General features: G+C 33.9%; 1 protein-coding gene across 1 annotated transcript; it reads left to right on the top strand.

Moving 5' to 3' along the window:
- Nucleotides 1-5,301: 5,301 nt before the first annotated feature.
- Nucleotides 5,302-7,464, top strand: K441DRAFT_610797 (amino acid transporter-like protein; the record flags this gene model as incomplete). Its single annotated transcript, XM_067645547.1, has 9 exons — nt 5,302-5,477; nt 5,549-5,731; nt 5,785-5,860; nt 5,915-6,162; nt 6,222-6,317; nt 6,375-6,551; nt 6,604-7,019; nt 7,078-7,212; nt 7,271-7,464. The coding sequence occupies 9 exons, from the start codon at nt 5,302-5,304 to the stop codon at nt 7,462-7,464; spliced, it is 1,701 nt and encodes a 566-aa protein (XP_067504242.1).
- Between the last annotated feature and the right edge of the window lie 16,344 nt (nt 7,465-23,808).

The following is a 23,808-nucleotide window of genomic DNA, read 5'->3' as shown; positions in this document are numbered from 1 at the left end:
TATACTCGCCAGTGCTAAAAGCTAGAGATAATAGCCAACATTTCTTTATTGTGGATTAGGTAGTTTAGCTTAGCATTTATTATAATCTTTAAGTAGTAAGTAATGGGGTGTTATTCTCCGTCCGTTTGCTTCTAGGAATAAATACTAGTAATAATACTATTTAAGGCATCCGTTTCTAGCATTAAGGGCCGTTTTAGGTTAAAGTAGGTAAGTAAGGGAGCGGAGACTAGTTATTTCTTAAGCTTATTAAAAGCCTACTTATATACGGTGTTAAAGTAAAAGGGCCGGTCCTTTATAGTAAGGTGGTTAAGGGGCTAAGTAATTCTGCTATAGTTTTTAATAAAGCGTTAATAGAAGTTATAGAAGCCTAAAAATAACTATATCCCTTTTATAGTCCGTAGTAGTTCCTACTAATTAATTACAGCCGTCTTCTCTAGGTTAGCCTTAATTCCGTTTATACTAATAATAAACCTTAAATACTTTATACGCTTTATACTAAATTTTAATTTTTTAATATTAGCCTAGAGGCTAGCCTTATAGAGTTATTATAGGACCTTATAGATATGCTCCTCGTATTCTAACTTATTTTTAGAGTAAAATATAATATTATTTAGGTAGGCCGTATAGAAGTCGTCGAGGTAGTTAAAGAGTACATCGTTTATATATCGTTAGTACATAGCTAATCCGTTAGTTAGTCTAAAAGAAAGTACTTTATACTTATATAATCTATATTAAGCCCGAAATATAGTAAGATCTATAGATTTAGGGTTTATTTTAATTTAGTAAAAAGCCTAACAAATATTAAGCTTTATAAATACCTTAGCTCTATTTATTTAGGCTAGTGTCTTATTAAGTAGGGGTAGCGGATAATAGTCTTTATGGGTTATATTATTAAGCTTATAGTAGTTAATACAGAAATAAAGTCCTTTATTTAGCTTTTTTATAAAGAGAATAGGGGAGGTAAAAGGGGCCTAGCTAGGCTTAATAAACCCCTTTACTAGGTTATTAATAAGGTACTACTTAGTAGCCTATAACTTAGCAATAGATTATTTACGGAGGGGGTATAGCTAAGGGCGTTTTCCTTATCTGACTTAATCTCGATCCTATAGTCGTATAGTTAGTATAGTGGAAGTATATTAGATACTGCCTTAGAGAATATATCTTTAAACTTTTAGTATTAATAGGGTAGTTTTTGTTCTACCAGCTCCTTATCTATAAGCTCGCTTTCCTTTTTATTAAGCTTACTTTTCTTTTCCTTAAGTATTTAGTTAATTTTATATAAGCTAGTTATAAAAGCAATAGTATTAGGCTAGACTAAGTTCTAGTAGAATCCTACGGCGCTAATATAGTAGATATTAACTAGTAGGAGGTCCGTAGGTTTCTTTATAGCCGTTTACTAAACTATATTTTGCGGTTTAGGGTTTATAATCTTTCTTAGCTCCTATTCTATCTTCTATAAGTTATCCCTCTAGTTTATTAGTTTAGTATAGCATCTAATATTCCTTACCATTCTTTATAGCTATATAGGGCCCAAGCTCTCTATAGGGGGCTTTTTTAGATTATTACTAACTTCCTAGGTCTTTAATGTGGGTAGCGTAATATAGGTTATCTAGGGGTAGTGTAGTATATAGATCTGTTGCGGATTAAGCTATATATCTTTTTTAAAGGCCTAGTCCCTATGCATAGCATTAGCCTAGTAAATAGTATTAATCTAGGGCCGTATAAGATTTTCTATTATAATACTAATTTCTTTTATAAAGGAAGGAGTTAGGGGTAGGGTTTTAGGCTAGATAAGCCGTCTACTTTATACGTCTAGCTATAAGCCTAAATAGGCTAGCTATTTTCTCCCTAAGATTATATTATAGCTTCCTAGGTCTATAATAAGGAAGGGGACATTATACTGCCTTTGTCTATTAATATAAATGTAAATCCGTAATATAGTTATAATAGGTAGTCCTACCCGTCCGTTATACCTATAAATAGGAATTAGCTTAAGCAGTTCTTCTAAAGGCGTATTTAAAAAGTCGGCCAGTTTTATAGCGCACTTTATATTAATTAGGGTAAAGGTATTTGCTCCTAAATTAGTTAAAGTAAAGGTTAAAACTTAATATATATTACGGAATAAAGTATAAGGGATAGTGTAGCTTCTTTTACTAACTAGCTAACCTAGATTAATATATAATATATTAATTCCTTTTAACCTTAGGGAGGAGTCTTTCTCTAAGATTCCTCTTTTTCTAACTCTATACTATCCTCCTAAATTAATAGGACCTCGTTTATCTTTACCTTTATTAGGCAGTTCCTTATAGGGTAGCCTATTTAACCGTATAAGAAGCAAGCTCCTTAATTGCTAAGGGCCTATATATAGGGGTCGCTATATATAGGCCGGGTGTATACTAAACCCGTAATAGGGGTAGCTAAGCGGCTAGTGCTATAGGGGTTACTAATTATACTAGGGCAATATAGACCGTTCTTATAGTACTTATAGCCTAGTTTATAACGTTTCTAATTTTTAGCTAATTAGCGCGTACCTTAATTTAACGGAGGCCTTAGTTAATAGCTAGGCAATAGTCTATAAGTTCCTTTAACGTCTATACTATAGTATAAGCTAGTAATATAGCCCGCTATAGGTCTAGGGTAAGCTTATTAAAGAGGTCTAGTAGTAGGTCTTCCTANGNNATCTAGGCCTATTTAGCTAGGTATAAAAAGCGGGTNTANAAGGCTAAAAAGGTCTCNNTTNTTTTTATATTTAGGCTTTTATAGCTAAGGCNGGCGTTTTATACTTTAAAAGGGTCTTTATAAGTAGAAGATAAGTATTTAATTATTTCTTCTTTAGAGATAAAGGGGTTTACTAAGTATTTAGTGTATTATAGGCGTAAATATATTTAGGCGTCTCCGCTAGTACGGCTAAAGATATAAACCATCTTAGCTTAGGGGGTAGGAAAGTAGTTAGCATTAACTTTAAGCTTATCCCGTAATTAAAGCTTCCAGTTATTAAATATTAGGTTTATTCAATCCGTAAGTAGCGGGGGATCTATAACCTTTACTAATCGCTTTAGTACTATATAGGCCTTAGTAGATTTACTAAGGCGCTAGAATAGGGCCTAAAGGACTATAGCAAGTCTTTAGTTGTCTAATAATAACTCATTATTAGATATAGGGGTATCTCTAGCTTTAAGCAGCTCTTATAGTCGTTTAATTTTAGTATTAGCTGCCGCAAGCTCCGCCTAGGGGGTTAAAACGTTAATTATTTCTTTATCTAAAGTATTTAAGGGTTCTATAGCTGCTTTACCTACTACTATATTTTATAGTATAGTAGTAGGGGTGTTAGGTAATTCTAGGTAATTTCTTTAGGGGTTCTAGTCTATATGTGTCTTATAGGTCCTATCCTTATAGCCTTAATAATATCCTTAGGGCTTATTCTGTATTCTTGTCCTATTTATAGTCTTATAAATATATTTAAATTCCTTCTTAAAAAGAGAGAGTAGATAGAGCTTTAGGTAATATTAGCGACTTAGTTAATTAAGGTATAAGTATAATAAAAGGGATATACAAGCCCATATAATTAAATTATCTATAAACAAGAATCTAAAGCTAGAGAATGAAAAGGAGAAGAAGAGTAGCGTCGCTTAATGTTTTATAAGGTCTTCGCGTTACGTAACTACAATATGCGGCAATCTATAGTAACTTGCCGGTGCGAAGTTCTGCTAAGTTCTGCCAACTAAGTTCTGCTATTTTCTGCCAGTGCCGTAATAATTATATTATTATAATAGAGCTCTCTTAGCTATAAGTTACGGCCCTACACTATATACCTAATTACCTTCTTTAATTACCCTTCCTTTTTTAAAATACGGTGGATTATAGAATAAGTAACATTAAGGTTACGTTTGTAATAGAGCTAGTACTAAATTTTATCTAGATATTTCCAATTATTATAAAGTAGGAGTTTAAGGAAAGCCTCTCTATTAGCTTTTATTAACACCGCTAGCTAGCTAGCCTTCCGAAAATAAGGCCTAATAGGCTGGCTATATTATATAAGGTAACGTTTAGTATTATATACAGTAGCTTAACTAATGTGTAGCTATTCTGCGATAGCACCTAGCCGCTAGCCTAATTTAAGTAGACGGACTATATCTGCGCGACGAGCAGGGTTAATATAGGGCACTATAACACCAGGAAACGCGTTAAGATAAGGCAAATAGTAGGGCGACGTCGGCCTTAACTTACTAACTAATAATAGGGATGTTGTGTCGATAATAAGGCGCGTTTAACGTGGAAATAGGCTATCTCACGGTTTTACACGTTGGGTTGGGCGCAAAAATCGGGGATCTGCATGCCAAGGATTCTAATTCATTTTGCAAACGATAAATTAACCCGGGTCGTAACCGCGCCAAATAACCCCCCCTAATATGTAATAGATGTCGTACAGATAATCCAATCGCGAGGAAAATAAGGATCTACTAAGGCGTAAAGTATCCGCAACTTATATTACGGCTTAATCGATTTGTGACCATTACTAAGCAACCTTACCTAGTTGGGGTGTATAAGTCAATCGAACGCAGGCTTAAAATACTGGCTTGCTTTATAATGTTTTATAAGCCTATCTTACACTAGCTTATATAGGTATAGGGTCCCTTATAGAGAGGCTTTTTATTATCGATTTTATACGGACCGACGAGCCAGGGGGTGCACGACAGTGTGAAGCCACTTGGCGTTAATCGACACTACCTTGACGTATCCGGTTGAAAGCGCGTATTAATCGCTAGGATCATACTACGCCCAAAAATACGTTGAAAATACATCAAAATGGTCGTGCTCATTCCTTTAAAGGTATTAAATTGCGCTATTTAATTGCCGGGATGAATACACGCTTTTAACTGGATGCGCCAAAGTGGTGTACGGCTTTAACATCTAGAGCGACATAAGCAACTTTACAGGCCCTCCCTACCAAATATATTAAAACAAAGAAAGCTTAACAATCACATTAACAATCTTGATCAATTCCAGCCTGCGATAAACTCTCAACCAACTCTTATTGTCGATGTGAAATTAGGCTGTACTACCCCCCCTGTTTCAGATGTATTGTGTACCCCCTGCCCCCCTATTGCCTGCACCTACACTGTGTATATATAGCCTCTTTTTTTTATAGATCAATCTTTACACGAGTTCTTCTTTTCTTACAATCGGTGCACGGACTACCGATCGACACTTATCCTCTTGTTCCTGCGAATTTGCTAATGACTCCCGACTGCCTGGATGATCTGATTGCAAAACTAGTTCAGGTCGGCCCTTTGTGTTACAATGGTAGCCGGAAATGTGTCAACCACTTTAGTTGAGAGAAAGCATGCAGTTGATCAGAGCAAGCTCCGTGTCACCTCTGTCTTCTCCAAAACAGGCACTCAAGCGGTGGTTGATCATCCTATTGATGAGGATGAGGAAATTCTAATAGCTCTTGGGTATAAACAAGAGTTTAAACGGTATGTACAATACAATTTCCTCGCAAGATTCTATACACACAGCGTAAAGGTTGGAGATTAACAGAACACAGCGATTTCACATGGGTTGAGTCATTTTCGGTCTCGTTCTCTGTGCTAGGTCTGCTTCCATCTATTGCATCTTCACTAGGATACAATCTCGCATACTCTGGTCAAGCCGGGTCGGTATGGGGTTGGGTTGTGGCTGGCCTAGCCATTCAGGCCGTGGCCTTTGGTATGGCGGAGCTTTGCTCAAGGTCAGATGAGCCAAATTCCCTGTGAGTCTGTATTTGATGCTGATTATATCAAGTATGCCAACTGCCGGCGGCCTTTACTATGCGTCTGCAGTTCTTGCGCCAGAGGGTTGGGGTCCATTTGCTTCATGGGTTCGTATATGTTGACCGTGACTCTCAGGGATCCGAGCGCTGATGACGACACAGGTTGTTGGGTGGTCGAATTTCCTAGGATTTACAACAGGGCCTTGTAGTGTCAACTACGCTCTGGCCGCCATGATTCTCGCAGCAGCATCTATCAACAATCCAGATTATACGCCAGAGACTTGGCATCTGTACCTGACTTTTCTGTTCCTGCTTATCATTGAAGGATGTCTTACTATGAATTCAACTAAGTTCTTGGGGTACCTGAACATAATCGGGACAGTTACGAATGTGCTTGTATTGATCATTTTGTGGGTTTTCGTTCTTACCTTACCATTACGCAGAACTGACCAAACCTGTCCCATTTTAGCATCATATGGCTTCCGGTAGCCTCAGTCAATTCGCCAAAATTCAATGACAATCATACTGTCTGGGTTGAGCTTCAGAATGGCACTGAGTGGCCGACGTAAAAGCCCCTTTACTGTGCTAGATTTTGATATGATCAATTACTGATATGAGTTAGAGGATTCGCATTTCTGATGGGATTTCTGAGCGTCATCTGGACAATGTCAGGCTATGACACGCCCTTTCACCTCAGTGAAGAGTGCTCCAATGCCAACATCGCAGGCCCGAGAGCTATTGTCATGACAGCGCAACTAGGGCTGTATCTCGGCTGGGCAATCATTCTAGTCATTGCATAGTATGTCCTTTACAATTTTTCCCACATATCAGTCTCTGCTGACTCCCTCAAGCACCGTAAAAGATGTCACAGATGTAGTAGCAGGACCATACGGCCAGCCAATGGCAAGCCTCTGCCTCCAGGTCCTGGGAAAGAAAGCCGGGTTAGCAATGTTCTATCTCAACATTATAGCCCAGTTCTTTGTTGGCCAGGGATGCACCATTGTCTCGTCCCGCGTCGTCTTCGCTTACTCCAGAGATGGCGCAATTCCTGGTAGCCGATGGTGGTCTAAAGTGAACTCCCGCACGAAGACACCGGTGAATTCTGTGTGGTTCGTGATAACTATTGGTGCGCTTCTAGGACTGCTTATGTTTGCAAGCCCTGTAGCTATCGGTGCGGTGTTTAGCATCGGTGCGATTGGGCAGTATACCGCGTTTGTGACGCCGCTGGGCCTAAAGCTGTTTTTTGCTAAGGATAAATTCCGGCCTGGTATGTCATCTACGAATACTTCCAATAATTTTGTTTTTTGCTTTAACACCCTTCGAAGGACCATGGAATCTTGGCCGCTTCTCGAGGCCTGTTGGTGCTGTTGCGGTTGCCTGGTTATGCCTGATTGTCCCTGTGCTCTGTTTCCCAGCGATGAGAGGAAAGGATCTTAATGATCTAACGATGAACTATGCCTGTGAGTTTCTGAATGATCTTGCTGTCCTACCCCGACTCATTGCTAATTGGGGTTTTAGGTCTGATATACTTTGGGACAATGATGTTCTCGGTGATTTACTATGCCGTTGACGCGAGGAAGTGGTTCAAGGGGCCGCGAGTTAATGTCGAGCATCTCATCCATGGTGAGATTCTTGAAGGGGAAATGCAGGGTTCTAGAAGTGATATCATTGAGAAAATTGGCGAAAAGGCTGGGAATAAGCCTGTGATGTAATTGGTCTAGTTGGAGCCAAATTTGACTTCCGAAGCGAGCTAGTTCGAACCGGTTAACTAGTTAAACTACGGAGGTCGATGTCTAAAGATTTTGCGCTTTCTTAATTAGGAAGTTTAGCTTACCGCCCAGTAGAATATTATATATTTTAATACAAAAGGCTTAAAACTCGTGTTTAAAATACTAAATATCTATATTATAAACAATTACTAAAGAACTTTTACAGTATATACAACCTTACTAAAAGGTAGCGCCGTACTCCAAAACTTACGCATACCCATTTTTCTATTAAAAACTAACGTTTTCCTAGCTCCTAAGACCCAATTCCGCCTACTGAGCAAGCTAGAGGTAGACTTGCTGTTACGAGACCACCCCGTAATACCTTACACGCGCTACCTGCCACATTCTGCCGCACTCTACAGTACTCTGCCGTACCCCGCCATATTCTGCCAACCTATTTCCACCGTAATATCCGCGATATCCGCAATACCCATAACTTCTGCCAAATTCTACTAAGTCTACTAAATTCTACTAGAACCACTACCTAAGTCCTGTCCTGTCCTATATATAGTACGGCACCTATTAACCTAGCAACTAAGTAAATAATATATACCCCTTTCTCTTACTTCTACTTTCTTTCCTTATATAACGTCTTAATTTTATTATATAGTTTATATACGTAGCTTAAATATATTTACTTCGCTATATATTATTACCACTTATACTTACTCCGTAATATTATATTATATTAAACCTATACCTTATACCGCCCCCCCTAGTATATAGAATAACCTAAAAGCCCCTATGTCTATAGATAACCTATATACTATATTTACTAAATAAATAAAGAGTCTATAATAGGCCTTTATAAAAAGCCTTACTTATTAAGAGGCCTAATATTATAAGGTAATTAAGCCTCTAAAAAAAGAAATAAAAAAGATCTATTAAAACCTACTATCTACTATATAGTTACCCCTACCTATCCCTACTAGGTAAAAAGAGCGCGTTTAAAACTAGCTCCTTAACTCTAAATTTATTAATTAATACCCCTATAAAGAAGCTAACTAAATATCTTTTTAGTTCTTTTATTTATTTTAGTAAAAGAAATAGGCTACTCTTCTTTCTTAACTAATTTTACAATAAGCCAAATGGTAATATTGATCGCTATACTACCTCTAATAGTTAGCTACGTTATACTATAAGTCGCTTAAAAGGAGACGCTGCGGAAACTATATATCTATTACGGCACTAGCAGAAAATAGCAGCTATTTTGTTATAGTAGACGTTATAGTAGACGCGGGGCTTATATATTACAACTTTTACATAACTAGAAGACTGTATAAGAACCCTACTTCGAGCGGCATTGCTATTCTTCTCCTTTCCTTTCTCTAGCTTTAGATCATCGTTAATAGACAATCTAATTATATAGGCTGACATGCATCCTCCTTGCTATACTCGTGCCTCGATTAGCTAAGTCGCTAATATTATCTAAAGCTAGAGAAAGAAAAGGAGAAAAATAGCAATAAGAACTAAACTAAGAATATAAACAGAACCTAAACAGAATATAAATAGAACATAAACCCTAAAAACCAGATACGCACGAACTAGAACCCCTAAAAGAACCTACTAAAAATTACCTAATGCTTCTATTACTATATTAAGAAATATAGTAGCCCGCAACGTAGCTACAAGGCCCTTAAATACCTTTAATAGTGAAATAATTACTATCTTTAACCGCCTAGACGGAGCTCGTGGCAGCTAATACCAAAATTAAATAGCTATAAGAATTGCTTAAAACTAGAGACACCCCTATATTTAATAGTGGCCTAGTAAATAGACCTGCTACAGTCCTTAAGGCCTATATAATACTATTACGGTCTATAAAGATTATGTATTCCCTACTACTTATAAATAGAATAGACCCTATATTGAATAACTAGAAGCTCTAATTACGAGATAAGCTTAAACTTAATACTAACTACTTCCCTATGCCTCGGGTTAGAATAACCTATATTTTTAGTTATACTAGTAGAAACGCCTAGACGTACTTATACCTATAATATACTAAGGACTTAGCAAACTCCTTTATCTCTAAAAAAGTAATAATTAATTACTAATCTTTTATTTATAAGGACCCCTTTAAGGTATAAAACGCCTATCTTAATTATAAAAGCCTAAATCCTATAGGAAGACCTACTCCTTAACCTCTTTAATAAGCTTACCCTAGACCTATAGTAGTTTTTACTACAATATAGATATTAAAGGAACTTATAGACTAATATCTAGCTTTTAACTAAGGCTTTTATTAATAACGGCATGTACTTATTAGTTAAAAAACTAAAACCCTTTTAACCTAGGCCGTAAGCATTATAAGAACGGCGTTACGGACCTTATATCGGCAGTAGTATAACTACTAAAAAGAGATATAAATGGGTTAGTTAAGATAGTATAGGAAGCGCTAGAACCGATTAAGCTATAAAATAAGAGGTAGCGAAGTTATATAGCTAGTTATATTATAAGTTCGGAACATAGAAATGTAGAAATATAGGAACGCGATATACCGACATACTAAGGTACTGATATACTTGGTATATTTTTTAAGCGTAGTATTAAATACTTAAAGGACTATAGTCCCTACCTAGATAGTTCTTTTCTTTATAGTAAATCTATTAGGTAACTTACTTTACTAGTTATATATATATATTATTAATTATTCTCTACCTATAGACCTCGCCCATTAATAAGTTTACCGTAGCATTTCCTATAAAGCTTTATTATATATTTACTACTAAGGTTATAGTAAAGGAAGTTAAATAATATACTATCTAGAGTAGTAGTTATAACGCTATTTTTATAGTAGTAACTACTTTAGGATTGGGAGGAGATGCTAGTATAAGAGATAATAACTTATAAGTATTATAAAATAAAATAAAACTAATAATTAGGCACTACTTTAGTAATTACAAAATATATAGAGAGAAAAGATTAAGATATTATTAATTAAAAGGTTTATAGAAGAAAAATATAAGCTAAAAGGGTTCCTTATATAGATAAAGCTAAAGATTTAATATAAAGAGACTAAGTTACTAGAGTTAGTAGACTAAGTAGCGTATATAGGACCATTCCTAATAGGTTAGGCATTAGAATAGTTTAAACCTTATCTTATAAAGATATAGACTAATAGACTAGTAATATAAGAATATATAATACTTGTAACGGAACCTTATAGCAAGAACTACGGTAGGCTCGTTATTAGGCTAGGTGTATAGGAAATGTAAGTATAAAAGTTAACAACGTAATAATAACTGGTGGAGTGGTTGCCTAACAGATTAACTCTAATTGTATTCTAAGAATTACTATAAGGAAGGAACTATCTAGGTAGGGACTAAGGGTCCTTAAATACACAACCGTACTCTTATAAAATCCTTCTTATANNTAATATANNTNNGCTNTATCTNCTNTATTANGGATTATATAGATCCTATAGATTATATAGATTATATTATATAACCTTAGTTACCATTCCTTATTATATAGCTCTATTAGCTCTATCCTAGACCGTACTTATATTAACTAACTAGCTTCTTCTGTCTCTTCTCTAAGTAGTTATAATATTATACTTAAAGCGTCTGTAATACCATCTCCCTCCTTTCTATCTTTGTCCTTAAAGATTTAAAATATCTCTAAGTTATTTATTAAAGGTATAATATCTATCTAATTAATTTAGTTAATATTATTACTTATTATACCTAAAGCAATTTCTTCTTCTTCAACCGCTCGTTATATTCGCACTATGACTATAATATTATCTCTTAGTAAGATTATACCGTCTCTATATTCTCGTTGCTTAAAGGAGGGGCTAGTCTATATTACATTAGCGAGTCCATCTTTATAATAACCATCCTCTTATTTAGAGTGCACTAAAGCGAATATTTGTTTATCCTATAACGTTCGCTCTATCTTTAATACTAAATATATACAACCTATTACTCTTAATAGTCGTCTAGTTCTCTAATTAATTTGTCTTAAGGTTTTATATTTAATCTACTGCTACGCGGCTAGATAATAAACTGTCTGTTACTTTAGCGGAGTTATACTATTCTTATAACGTAGAATAGGAGACTGCCGATACTTAGTAACGGGCCCTTAAGTCTTGTCTTACGGCGTCCGCTTAGTTAATCCGTCTTAAAAAGGTGCGTAAGAAGGTCTATTTTAAGGAGTAGAAACTTATAGAATAGGGTTTATAGAAACTTAGTAATAAAAGAATAGATTTTCTTTTAACCAAGAAGGAAATAGATCTAAGTAGTTCGGCAACTACTCTTCTTAGGTCCCCCTTAGGTGATTTATTTTTTTAGCGATCCTTTTTTATTAATATTGCCTAACCTAATCTCTTCTAATACTCCTGTACCTTTTTTATAGCGTTTTTTTAAATTTTCTAGTGGCTCCTAGGTAGTCTTAGTGTAGCCTATTTACTTAACTTTATACTATATTTTATTATTAACGTCCTTATAACTAACGATCTTTAAAACTTACTATTTATCCTCTTCTTATCCTCTATACGTGTTTGCTTTATAGACTAGTAGCTTAATATTTCCGTATACTGGTTCTAGCATTATAACGTGCTATATAGGGTAGATTTTTATTTTAGCTAGTAGGTTTAGCTTAAATATAACCGGTGAAATCCTCTATATAATTTTAAAAGGTCTTAGTCTAACGTAATCTAACTTCTTACTTGGTCGTTAACTCTTAAAATTTTTATATAGTAGCTATACTTTATCTTCCTCCTTAAGATCTAGTCCCTTAGATCTCTTAATATTATAGTACCTTTTTATTCTTTACTATACTACCTTTACTATTTCCGTAAGGTTTATATAAAGATTTATTAATATCTTTATTCTTTACTTAGCTATGCTACTTATTTTCTTTACTTGCCGTAGTAATAATAATATTCTTAGCTTATATCCGTAATTTACCTTAAATAGTAATATGCCTATACCCTCCTATGGCGTTATATTGTATATAAACTATATAACTAGTAATAGTAATACCTAATTATTCTATATATAATTAATATAATACCTTAGATACTGTTCTAGTATCTAATTTAGTCTTTCTGTTTAACTATCTGTCTACAGATAATATACAATAGAAGTTGCTACTTAAACCCCTTGTTCCGCTAAGAATACCTCCTAAAATACTGCTATAAATCTTAGATCTCTATCCGATATAATCTTACTTAGTACTCTATATCTTATAAATACTTCTTTAATATTAATTCTAGTAATATCTTCCGCTGAGATTTCTTCTATATATGCTATAAAGTATCCCTACTTTATAAGCTTATCTACTATTACTAAGATCGCGTTATAATCTTATTTGGTAATAGGATCTCTTAACTTTAGTAACTTAATAATAAAGTCCTATAATATAACCTCCTATAGTCTTCCTGGTATTTTAATAGGTTGTAGCCCTCTATATAGCCTATGCCTTATTAGTTTATTCCTTTAGCAATCTAGATATTCTTTTATTACTTTTCTTACGATATTCTAGATTCTATTAATAATATATTCTTCCTAAAGTCTTAATACTAAGCCTATAGCTCCGTTGTGTTCTTAAGTTAATCCTTTATAGAATTCTTCTATAAATTACTCTGCTATGCTTCTTAGGATATACCTTATTTTTTAATTTTTGTATATATCCGCCTGTAGATCTTCTAGCTATACTTTTAGAATTCTTTATACCTAAAAGCTTTTTAGTGTCTTATAGACTCTATCTAGTTCTTCTTAAGTTGTTATAATTTTTAGATAATTATACCTAATTAATCCGTCTATATCTTTTTGCAATAAAGCCCCTAATGGCTTTTTGTTATTTTATAGTTTAGCTTTCCAACTTAGAGCGTCTACCCTTATATTGTCTATACCCTTAGTATACTGAATTTTAAAATAGTATTCTATAAGTATCTCTGCCTATTTAACCTATCTTTAGTTAAGTTCCTTTATTATTAGGAATCCTGTTAGGTTCTTATAATCCGTTTTAACTATAAATAGTTTCTCTATGCCTTATAAGAATGCTCTTTATTTCTTAAGTGCTATAACTATACCTAATAACTCCTTGTTGTAGATGTTATAGTTTAACTTTAGTGGTATTATTTTCCGACTATAGTATGCTACTAGGTGCTATCTATCTTAATATTTCTATATAAAGTATACCCCTAGTATATAGTCTAATATATCTATTTTTATAACCGTCTCTAGTTTTAGTTAATAGATCTTAAAAACTGGCTTTTAGGTAAATAACTCTTTAACTTTTTTAAACAATTCTTGCTGTTCCTCTCCCTATACCTATAGTTCTTCTTTCTTCATTAATCGCGTAAATGGTTTAATGTTCTTTAACTATTGCGCTATAAACCTTCTATAGTAATTATAAAACCCTAAGAACGATCTTAACTGCGTAATGTTCTTTAGTTCTTACCAATTTACTATAGCCTTGATCTTCTTTAGATCTATACTAAGTTAGCCTAGTTTAATAATAAATTTAACGAAATTGGTCTTCCTAGTAAAGAACTCGCATTTCTCTATTACTACTAGCATTTATTCTTCTTATAGTCTTTTTAAGACCTATTTAATGTGTTCCCCGTGTTCTTTCTTAGTTATTAAGTAAATAATAATATTGTTAAGATATACTATAACAAATTTATCCAAGTATTCTCCTAATATATTGTTAATACGCTTTTAGAACGTTACTAGTGCGTTTATAAGCCCGAATTATATAACTAATAGTTTATATAGTCCTTCCTTTAACCTAAAGGCTACCTTCTATTTGTCACCTTCCTTAATTCTAATCTAATAGTACGCCTATCTTAGATTTATCTTTATAAAGATTTGCGCGTTGCCTATTCTGTCTTAGATTTTGCTAATTAAGGGTAAAGGATACNTATCCTTTCTAGTAATGCTGTTTAACTATTTATAGTTAATATATAGCCTTAGTTTACTATTCTTCTTTAGTATAAACAGTACTAGATAACCCGCTAACGACTGCGATGGTTTAATGTATCCCTTTTATAAGTTTTCTTAGATAAACTCTTTTAACGCTCTACCCTTTTCTTTAGTAAGCTTATAGATTGGGAAGAACCTTAGACTTATTTCTAGTTCTAATTCTATCTTATAGTTCTATACTATATAATCTAACAGCTTTTTACTTTTTAGTAACTATAGTTTCTTGCTATACTTATAGTATCTCTTTAGTATATAACTTAAGCCTTGCTTAGTCTCCTTATATATTACTCTAACTTGGTACTATACTAACTTAGCTTGTTATTGTATTTTATAGCGTTAAGTATCTCTAATATTGACCTAACCTGTAATTTAATTAATTTTTAGATTATATTCCTGTAACTAAGGTATCCTTAGTACCGCCTTATCCCGTCCTAGTAGTAGGATATTAAAAGATATCTTAATTTGTCTCTCTTTAATGGTTATCTAAATAGGTCCTATTTTAAGATTAATGANCCCTCCTCNNTAGGCTATTAGATCTCCTAAAATTATAACTAATAGGTAAGGTTGTTCCTTTTATCTATAAGGTAGTCCTATTTTTTTTAACTGCTGCTAGTAAGATATGGTTTCGCGTTGCTTTACTATCTATTAGCGCTTTAAACTATTAATCTTACTATTTAACTTATAGATTTAGGTGTTGTCCTTAAATTCCTTTAAGGGTCTAAGGCTCTACTACTAGCTCCCTTTAGTCCTGTAGGCCTTTACTTTTCCTAACTAATAGCTGCTAAATCCTATTTGCATTTAATCCACCTTTAGCCAATACTTAGTTCGCTTTTTGTCCTTAATATACTATAGACACGTGTTCTCTAGGCATTCCCACCACTATCGTCTATTTAGGTATTCTTCTATAAGGAATCTTCCTGGCTAAAGTATTAAGTTCCCTTAGCTTTATACTTCTACTAGGTGCTAACTATATATATACTTAGCGTTTCTATACTTCGCCTTATTTAATAACTAGTATATCCTTACTAGGTATTTCCGGTTCTTATCCTTTGGTACTCTATATATATTACACATATTATCTACGCATGCGATCTATACCAATGTGTAATATACTTAATATTTTAGGTTAACTTTTAGCTTGTCTTTATCCTTAAGTTTAAACCTTTCTCATATTAATCTAAGCGTTGCGACTTCGTTCGCAGGTACTATAATTTACCTCTTACTTCTCCAGTCCTCCGATTGCTCCTTTAGATCCTTTAATATTATAATTAAGGCCCCTTTAATATAACTTATGGCCTTTTCTATAATCGGGTGGTCCTAGATAACTCTCTCATCCAACTATATATAGAAATCTTCCTACTTGTCATTATACCTTTACCTATACCGCTTTTAATATAGCTACTAGAGTATATACGGCTTGTCCGTAAGGAAGTATCTTCTTATTACTATATTGTAATAGCCTTTTATATATCGTTCTTTAAACCTAGTTAGAATTCCTAAATCCTCTTTTTATTCTAGTTTGGTAAGCTACTTAGCTCTTAATATACCTGCCCTAAGCCTATTAGTAATTCTTTATACTGGCGCTCTGTCCCTTATATATCCCTATATACTAGATCTCTTATCTAGTTTCTACTCTTACTATGCGATAATTCTTTGCCTAAATTCTTCTATAGTTTCTTTTAGTTTGCGTCTCGCGCTTAGATCCTTAAAGTCTTCTTACTTCTTAATCTTAGTATTAACATTTTGATCTTTAGGCCGAACACTGCATTCCCCTAGTAAGTCTTCTGGGTTTATATACCTATCTTCTAGTCTAACTACTATTTATGCTATAGATTCTCTAATCTATAACAAAGCTCCTTACCTCTTACTTATAGGTGTCCTTATTTATACTCCGAATTCTTAGTCCCTTAAATTCTTTAATCCCAAGCTTACTTCTAACTTAAGTTTTACTCCTACCTTAGTCCAACTAGGCTTAGGTGTTCTTATCTCGTCTTAAGAGTCTTAGATCTTACTTATCTCATCTTAAAAGTCTTATGCTTGTGGGAAACTTTATCCCAAGCTTATTTGTATGTCTTTAAACTAAGCTACTGCCCTACTCTATTAGTTTCTATCCGTTATAGGTCTTTAGGTATGCCTTATCTCACCTAGAGAATCTTAGTCGTCTCTTATCTCGTCTTAAGAATCTTAAGCCTTTAGCCTTTTGCCTTTATTAAGTGCCAAAGTAGTTCGCTATCCTATTTCTCTTACATCTCGCAAAGCAATAGACATTGTGTCTAGTAGGGTTTCGATCCCTACTAATATTCCCTATTCTATAGTGGAATTATCCTCTACTTTTTATGTAATATCTTTAAGGTCTACTCGTTCCCAGTAAATGGCTTTTATTGCCTTATTATTATAAAATATTTCGCCTACGTTAAATTTATTATCTTTAATATCCGATCTGCGAACTAGTTTGTTAGTTCCTTTATATTCTGCTAAATATGGCTCTTATAGCTAATAGCTTACGCCGTACTTAGTGTCCTTATAAATCTAGTATACGTTGTTATAACAAAACGCAAAACTTTTAATTGAACACTCTTTTGTTCCTCATAGCATCTTATCGTCCCTCTATACGTGTATATTATCTACTAGTCTTATACCCTTTACTATATAGTGACTCTAACTACTCCTACAGTCTCTAATGTAATAACCCTATTTTCTGCAATTTATATAAGCTCTTTCTTTAAACCATATCTCTTGTTATAGAGTCCGCCTAAACGTCTTCTGCTACTAAAATCCCTAATTCGGCCTTTACTTCTTAGACCTTTAATTATTTAATCCTTATCCTTTAGGTTTCTATAATTTCTTATTCTATTTCCTAGATTCTTTGGTACCGCTTAGGTCTATTAGCTCTACGCTATACTATAGTTTTTAACTTAGTTTTTGTTGTTACGTGCTCTGCGCCTTATATAACTATAGAACTCTATCCTAACCTCTCTTAGCCTATTCCCTTTAGTAGATCTAATTGTTTATTTTAATTGCTTAATCTATTAGCTCCCTTAGGGTGTCCGCATCTTCTATTAGAATAATTACGTCCTAAACTTTAGCCTTAAGTCCCTGTTTATACTATGCCATAAGCGCCCTATTATTCTATTTTACTTATATTACTAGCGTCTAGAACTACGTTATATACTTAATTGCTAAGGTTTATTGCGTAATATCTTAGAGTTTCCTTTCCGCCATAGTTATTAATTCCGGGTCTTTAAATATCTATATTAGTTATTCCGTAAACCCTTTCTAGCTTAAGAATATAAACCGTATATCTTAATTAGTGGTTATTATACCGTTTATTTATATCTCCGTAAGGTAAGGCTTAAACTATTTAAGTGCCCTTTCTGTTAGGAATAGTCCTGTATACACTATTTAATCTATAGGTATTAGTAGCTTTACTCCTTCTTACGTAATTTTAAAGTGCATTTAGGTAAGAAACCCTTTAAGCTTTAATCTTTCTCCTAAATACCTCTCGATTAATAGTAACTTAATCTTTACTACTCCTATTCTATTAACCCTTTCTTCTAACGCTGCATTATTAGCTATTAACTGGTTAATTACCTTTTATAGTTGTCTAACCATTATAGGTTGCTATAAGTTAGTGTTTGCCATACTAGTGTCGTTACCTAATCTTAAAGTAGTTGCCGCCGTCGATGGCGTCGTGGCTGGTACTTTTGGTGGTATATTGTTTAATTTCTGTATTTAATACCGTAACTAGGTAGTAATTATGTAACGGAACCTTATAGCAAGAACTACGGTGGGCTCGTTATTGGGCTAGGTGTATAGAAAATGTAAGTATAAAAGTTAACAACGTAATAATAACTGGTGGAGTAGTTGCCTAATAGATTAACTCTAATTATATTCTGAGAATTACTATAAGGAAGGAACTATCTAGGTAGGGATTAAGGGTCCTTAAATATATAACCGTACTCCTATAAAATCCTTCTTATACGTAATATAGGTGTACTCTATCTACTCTGTTACGGATTATATAGATCCTATAGATTATATAGATTACGTCACGTAATCTTAGTTACCATTCCTTATTATATAGCTCTATCGGCTCCATCCTAGACCGTGCTTATATTAACTAACTAGCTTCTTCCGTCTCTTCTCTAAGTAGTTATAATATTGTACTTAAAGCGTCCTTAACAACACTAGTAATTAAAGGGTCTATAACGAACTACATACTACTAATTAGTAGTAGAAAACCTAGGCATAGCTACTAGACGGCGTAACCGTTGTACTAGTACTACTTACTATAAATAAAACGCAGCTAATAATTGTCACGGGACTACTAAGTCGCTTGTCCATCCCATAACACCTACGCACGTACCACTACTACCCCTATATTTTCGACCACGTTTCCTAACCTGTTCCTGTTCTGTATTGAACGTCTTAAACCATTACGCGTTAATGTACTTAGCACGGTCAATAGCTAGCAATTAAGCTTATTCGCAACTGCTTTGCCGATTTCGTAACAATAATGTATTATAGTAATAAGTCCTCATAGCCAGTATATATATTACTATTAGTAATCTTAATTAAAAAATATATAGAAAATAGAACTGACCCGCTAACCTACTGCTTATATTTATTCCTAATATAAGGGGTATAAACTATAATATATAGAGTGCTTATTATTATAAAGCTATAGAAGAGATATTAAAATATAAGTACTTAATATATAATAAGTAGAAACCCTATCTAATAAGTTTTATAGCGCTTAAGAGTCTTTAGTATAAAGGCATTAATATAGAATATACAAATTGAAGAATCTTTTAATATTACCTCATTATATATGGAATAATAGTAGACTATAAGGAGTAGGTTCTTTTTACCGATATAAAAAGCCAGTAATACTGTATAATATATTAAGTACCACCTAATAAACGCGAAACCCTTTTAGAACGTTACTTGTTTAGAATATATAAGTTAACTAAAAGCAGATAATAGCCTAATAAGTAAATAATATACCTTAAATAGATCCAGATTGGGTATATATCGTACTATTCTTTATATAGAAGCACGGCCTAATTAATATACACAACGCGGTAATTGTAAGGCGATAAGCTCCGCACCACTTAGCTATATAAACCAAAAGGTAAGCAAGTGACTGGCTTAATGCCAGGCACGGCTGTGCGGAACAATACATATAGGCGAGGTGACTTCGTTACCTGACAGTAATAGTAAATATTCTCTATTAACTGCTAAAAAGTATTATTATGCGTTCTATTAGATAGATATAAAAGATAATAAGTAAAGTTATCCCTATTAGTAAGAAATAAAAATATTATAAAAAAACTGTTTAAGACATTTTAGCAAAGAGTTAGATTAATTAGCGTTTTATAAAAATACCTTAATATTCCGGCTTGAAAGTATTTTACAATACTCTATTTAGTTAAATATTATAGAGGACTAATAATAAGTAAAAGTTAATCCGAAAGCAACTAATTTATATTCTAACTCTACTTTTTACTAATAAGGCACTATATATAATACACTTTACTTAGGCAATACTAGATTTTATTACTATAGCATAATACTAAACTTATAATAAAGAGAAACTCTAGTATATAAAGTATACGCTATATTAGATTAACAAACTAAAAAGTATATTTTAAGGTTTTAAACCTAAGGCAAGAGATTTGGATAAGGGCATTTTAACTTCCTAAAGTTTTATACTATAACCCATTTTATGGATTATATCCACTAGTTTAGCGCTACTAATAGTTATAATATATTAAACAGATAAGCTGCCCACAAGTACGCTATAAATGTATATTAGAATTAAATAAATAAATAAAGTAATTTTAAGTTATAGATCTACCTCTATAATACCTAGTATGTATCTATACTAGTAATAGAGAGTTAGTTATTATATTGCAATTCTAGAATAGTATCTACCGCAGAATGTAGTATATTATTGCAATTAACTAAACTAACGCGTTATATTGATATGCGATTAACCTCTTAAGGTTTATAAAGGGATTAATACGCCTATATATCCTAATACTGTCTTAGTTTTACAAAATAGCCAATAGTAAGGATATTAGCCAACAGTCTTAAAATATCTAATTTTAAGAACGCGTTTATAGTATTTCGTTATAAATATAGAAGAAATGCTGTTAGCTAGAATTCTACGCAAGCTAATATAAACCGCTGTAACCTAGACCCTTCTTAGATTAGGCTATACTTTATTTAAGTATACCCCTTCTTAAAATACTAGAAGCGGATAAGCGCGGATCTAAATAACCTTAACTAAGTAGCTAAGGAAATTATATACTACGTACAAAATTAGCAAAAGTTAAGTAATTAAAAGCGCGACTATATATAGGTGTAGGAATATACAGCCGACAATAAAGATAGGAAAGAAAAGACTAGGCCTATAGTCCTATGCGCTTTACCTTCGCCTAGCTAGTATAACCTTATATCTTTAGTCTACCTTATATACTATACTTCCTAGGTATATTAGAAGATCTAAGGGGGAGTAATAGGAGGGTTTAGTAATTCGCTAGTACACTGCCTATAGCTAGGTAGGAGCTATCTAGTTATTTAGGGGCTAAAATAAAGCGTATTTTTTAGTGTCCTCCTATTAGATCTTATAAACTATTTAAAACTACTAAACGATTTCTTAGTCTATAAGCCATTTTACTATTACTTATAGGCCCCTACTTATAGAGAGTATTTAGGTAATATTATTTATGCCTACACTAGTAAGTAGCTAGTCCCTTACTAAGCAATAGCTATAGAATAGTAGTATATAGCGTACTAACTAAGTAGGTCATCCGTATATATACTAGGGTATAATATTTAAGACGTAAATACTTAATAGCTATATATTTAGCCCTAAAACCTCTATATATAGTAAGAAGGCGGCTATAGATTTTACCTTTATCAGTTGTTTATATAAGAAGAGAGTTAGTATTAACTATAGGGTATTCTATATAGTTATGTCTTATATACTTACTGCCTCCTTCTATTATTACTTCTATTTAAGATCTATCTATCTTATAATTAGCATAGTAGATCTCTATCTATATTAGTGGCCTCCTATCCTCTATTACCATTATAGTACTCTCCTAGTATAGCGCTAGGTCTCCGCCTAATAGGTTAATAGTTTCTATATTTCCTTTTCTCTCTCTATTATTTATAAGTAAAGGGCTTCCTAGCTAATATACTTAGGCGTATTACCCCTTTAAGGAGCCCGTATTCCTTATATATATTTTAGTATTTAGTATATCTTTCCTTCTATTAAATAGCAGTTATATTAATATATAGGTCTAATAGTAAGACTACTGCTTCGCGTTTAAATATAGCGCGTAGCGTTCTTCTATAGGCCCCTATCGTTCTATATAAGCACTAGTTTTATAGCTTAGCTAATAGCGCCAGAAAGCTTTTTACTAGTACCTTGCTGTCTAGTCCTTGGCTCTAAATCTAGGAGCTATATAGTATTATTAGCCTTACTACTACTATATATAGTAGGTGTATATATTTAAAAGAGGGCCCCTATATTAAGGCAATAATTTAAAATACCGCTAATAATGCAGCAGCTCCCCTATAGGTCGCCTATATAATATACCTGTTTTAGTATAATCTAGAGTTTACCTAGACCCCTAGGACTTTAAGATAGGCTATACTAAGACTACCTAGGAGCTACTAGAGAATTTAAAAAACGCTATAAGAAAGGTATATGTTTGTACCAACTTAATGGTACAGGCGAGTCGTATCTAGGGGCACGAAATACGTATAGTATTATATGCTCATTTGGATAGTGGTAACTGTCAATTCTATTAAGGTAGACTACGTGGTCTATATACTAACGCACCTCCCCCTAATTAGTTAGTGCTTTAGGAGTGCACCAGACGCGTAAGTGGGTGGTTAGTGCACCGAACGCGTAAACGCGTACCTGGCGTACCGAACGCGTAAGCACGTGGTTGGTACGACAGGTGCTGTAATTATACACTGGCGGTACTTAGAAAATGAAACCACTTATGTATAGCCTCCGTAATTGCCTTAATAGAACCATAAAACACATAAGAAAATACATAGGAAACCCCCCCTAAGGTGCCTTCTGGGTTGCCTTCCAAATGGTGCTCCAATCTGGCCGTAAGTCCTACTTACAGTCCGTAAAATGAACCGTACGGCCTTTTAGCGGGCCGTAAATGTACCGTACGGCCTTCCGACGGGCCGTAACTGAACCATAAATGCTCCGTTAGTCTCGCTCTACCCATTTTATAACTTTTAGGTTAAGCTTATTCGTGTTAATTAGGGTTTTAAGGGCTTAATACGGCTTTGCCTTAGTCATGGCGTCTACTAGGTTATTTCCGCCGCTAATCTATTTAACCTCCGCAATTTCACGTCGCTCGTAGGCCTGACGTAAGCATATTAGGTTAATTATAAGTCTCTTCTCTTATATCGTACCTAGTTTAACTAGGCAGTTATAGAGGGACTTTAAATCAGTATATAAAACCAAGGGTAACTGCTCTAGTTATAGAATCTTCTAGACCGTTAATTTGATTGCGGCTGCTATATTAAAGCCATAAGCTAATACATATAGTTTAGAAGCTAGTACACTGCGGGTTACTCGTTTGCATTTAATTAAGGACCAGTATAGTATATTTACGTCCTAATTATGGTCCATAAGTATAATTATAAAGCCAATTTGTAATAATAGGTCTTTGTTATTGGCAAAGGAGGCGTCCGTAAATGCTAGTAAGCTAAGGGAACTTAGGTCTAGTGGTATAAAAGTAAGTCCCCTTACTGTATTGTTAATTTGCCACTAAATACGCTTATTAAGCTGCTTAATATTTTCTTCTTACGGATCTACTGCTTAGGCCGTAAAGGATAAATTATAGGCAGATTTAGGTTGACAGACTGTAGCAATATAGGCGCCTCTTACACGCTGTACAATGTATTAGTCCTTTATATTTACGGTTTTACGGGTCTCTTTACGGGAGCTGGTAAGGTCCGTAGGCTTTACTATAACAGGCTTTAGGTTTTAAGCTTGGCGTTCCTAAGTCAGCTTAATTAGGTTACCCTTTTGTATTATTAGGCCTCCATTAAACTTAATTAGATTCTGCTTAGTTAACTGCTCTTACGGCTTTGCCAAGAACTTGGCCTTTTATAGTTTAGTTTCTTTAGCGTCCGTAAAGGTCTAGTCTGCTAGGAATAGAGTATTGTCTATTTAGAGTCTAATAATACTAAGGCCGTTTAATGGGCTGTATAGGAGGTAGGGGTTATAGGTTAACTATTCCATTTTAAGCTTACTAACGTAATGCTAGTGGTACGTCTTAAACTAATGGTTTCCAGCTTCTGGTAC

This window comes from Cenococcum geophilum (genome assembly GCF_001692895.1).
Source record: "Cenococcum geophilum 1.58 unplaced genomic scaffold K441scaffold_20, whole genome shotgun sequence".
NCBI classification, from domain to species: Eukaryota; Fungi; Ascomycota; class Dothideomycetes; order Gloniales; family Gloniaceae; genus Cenococcum; species Cenococcum geophilum.
This window is presented reverse-complemented; position numbering and strand designations above follow the sequence as displayed.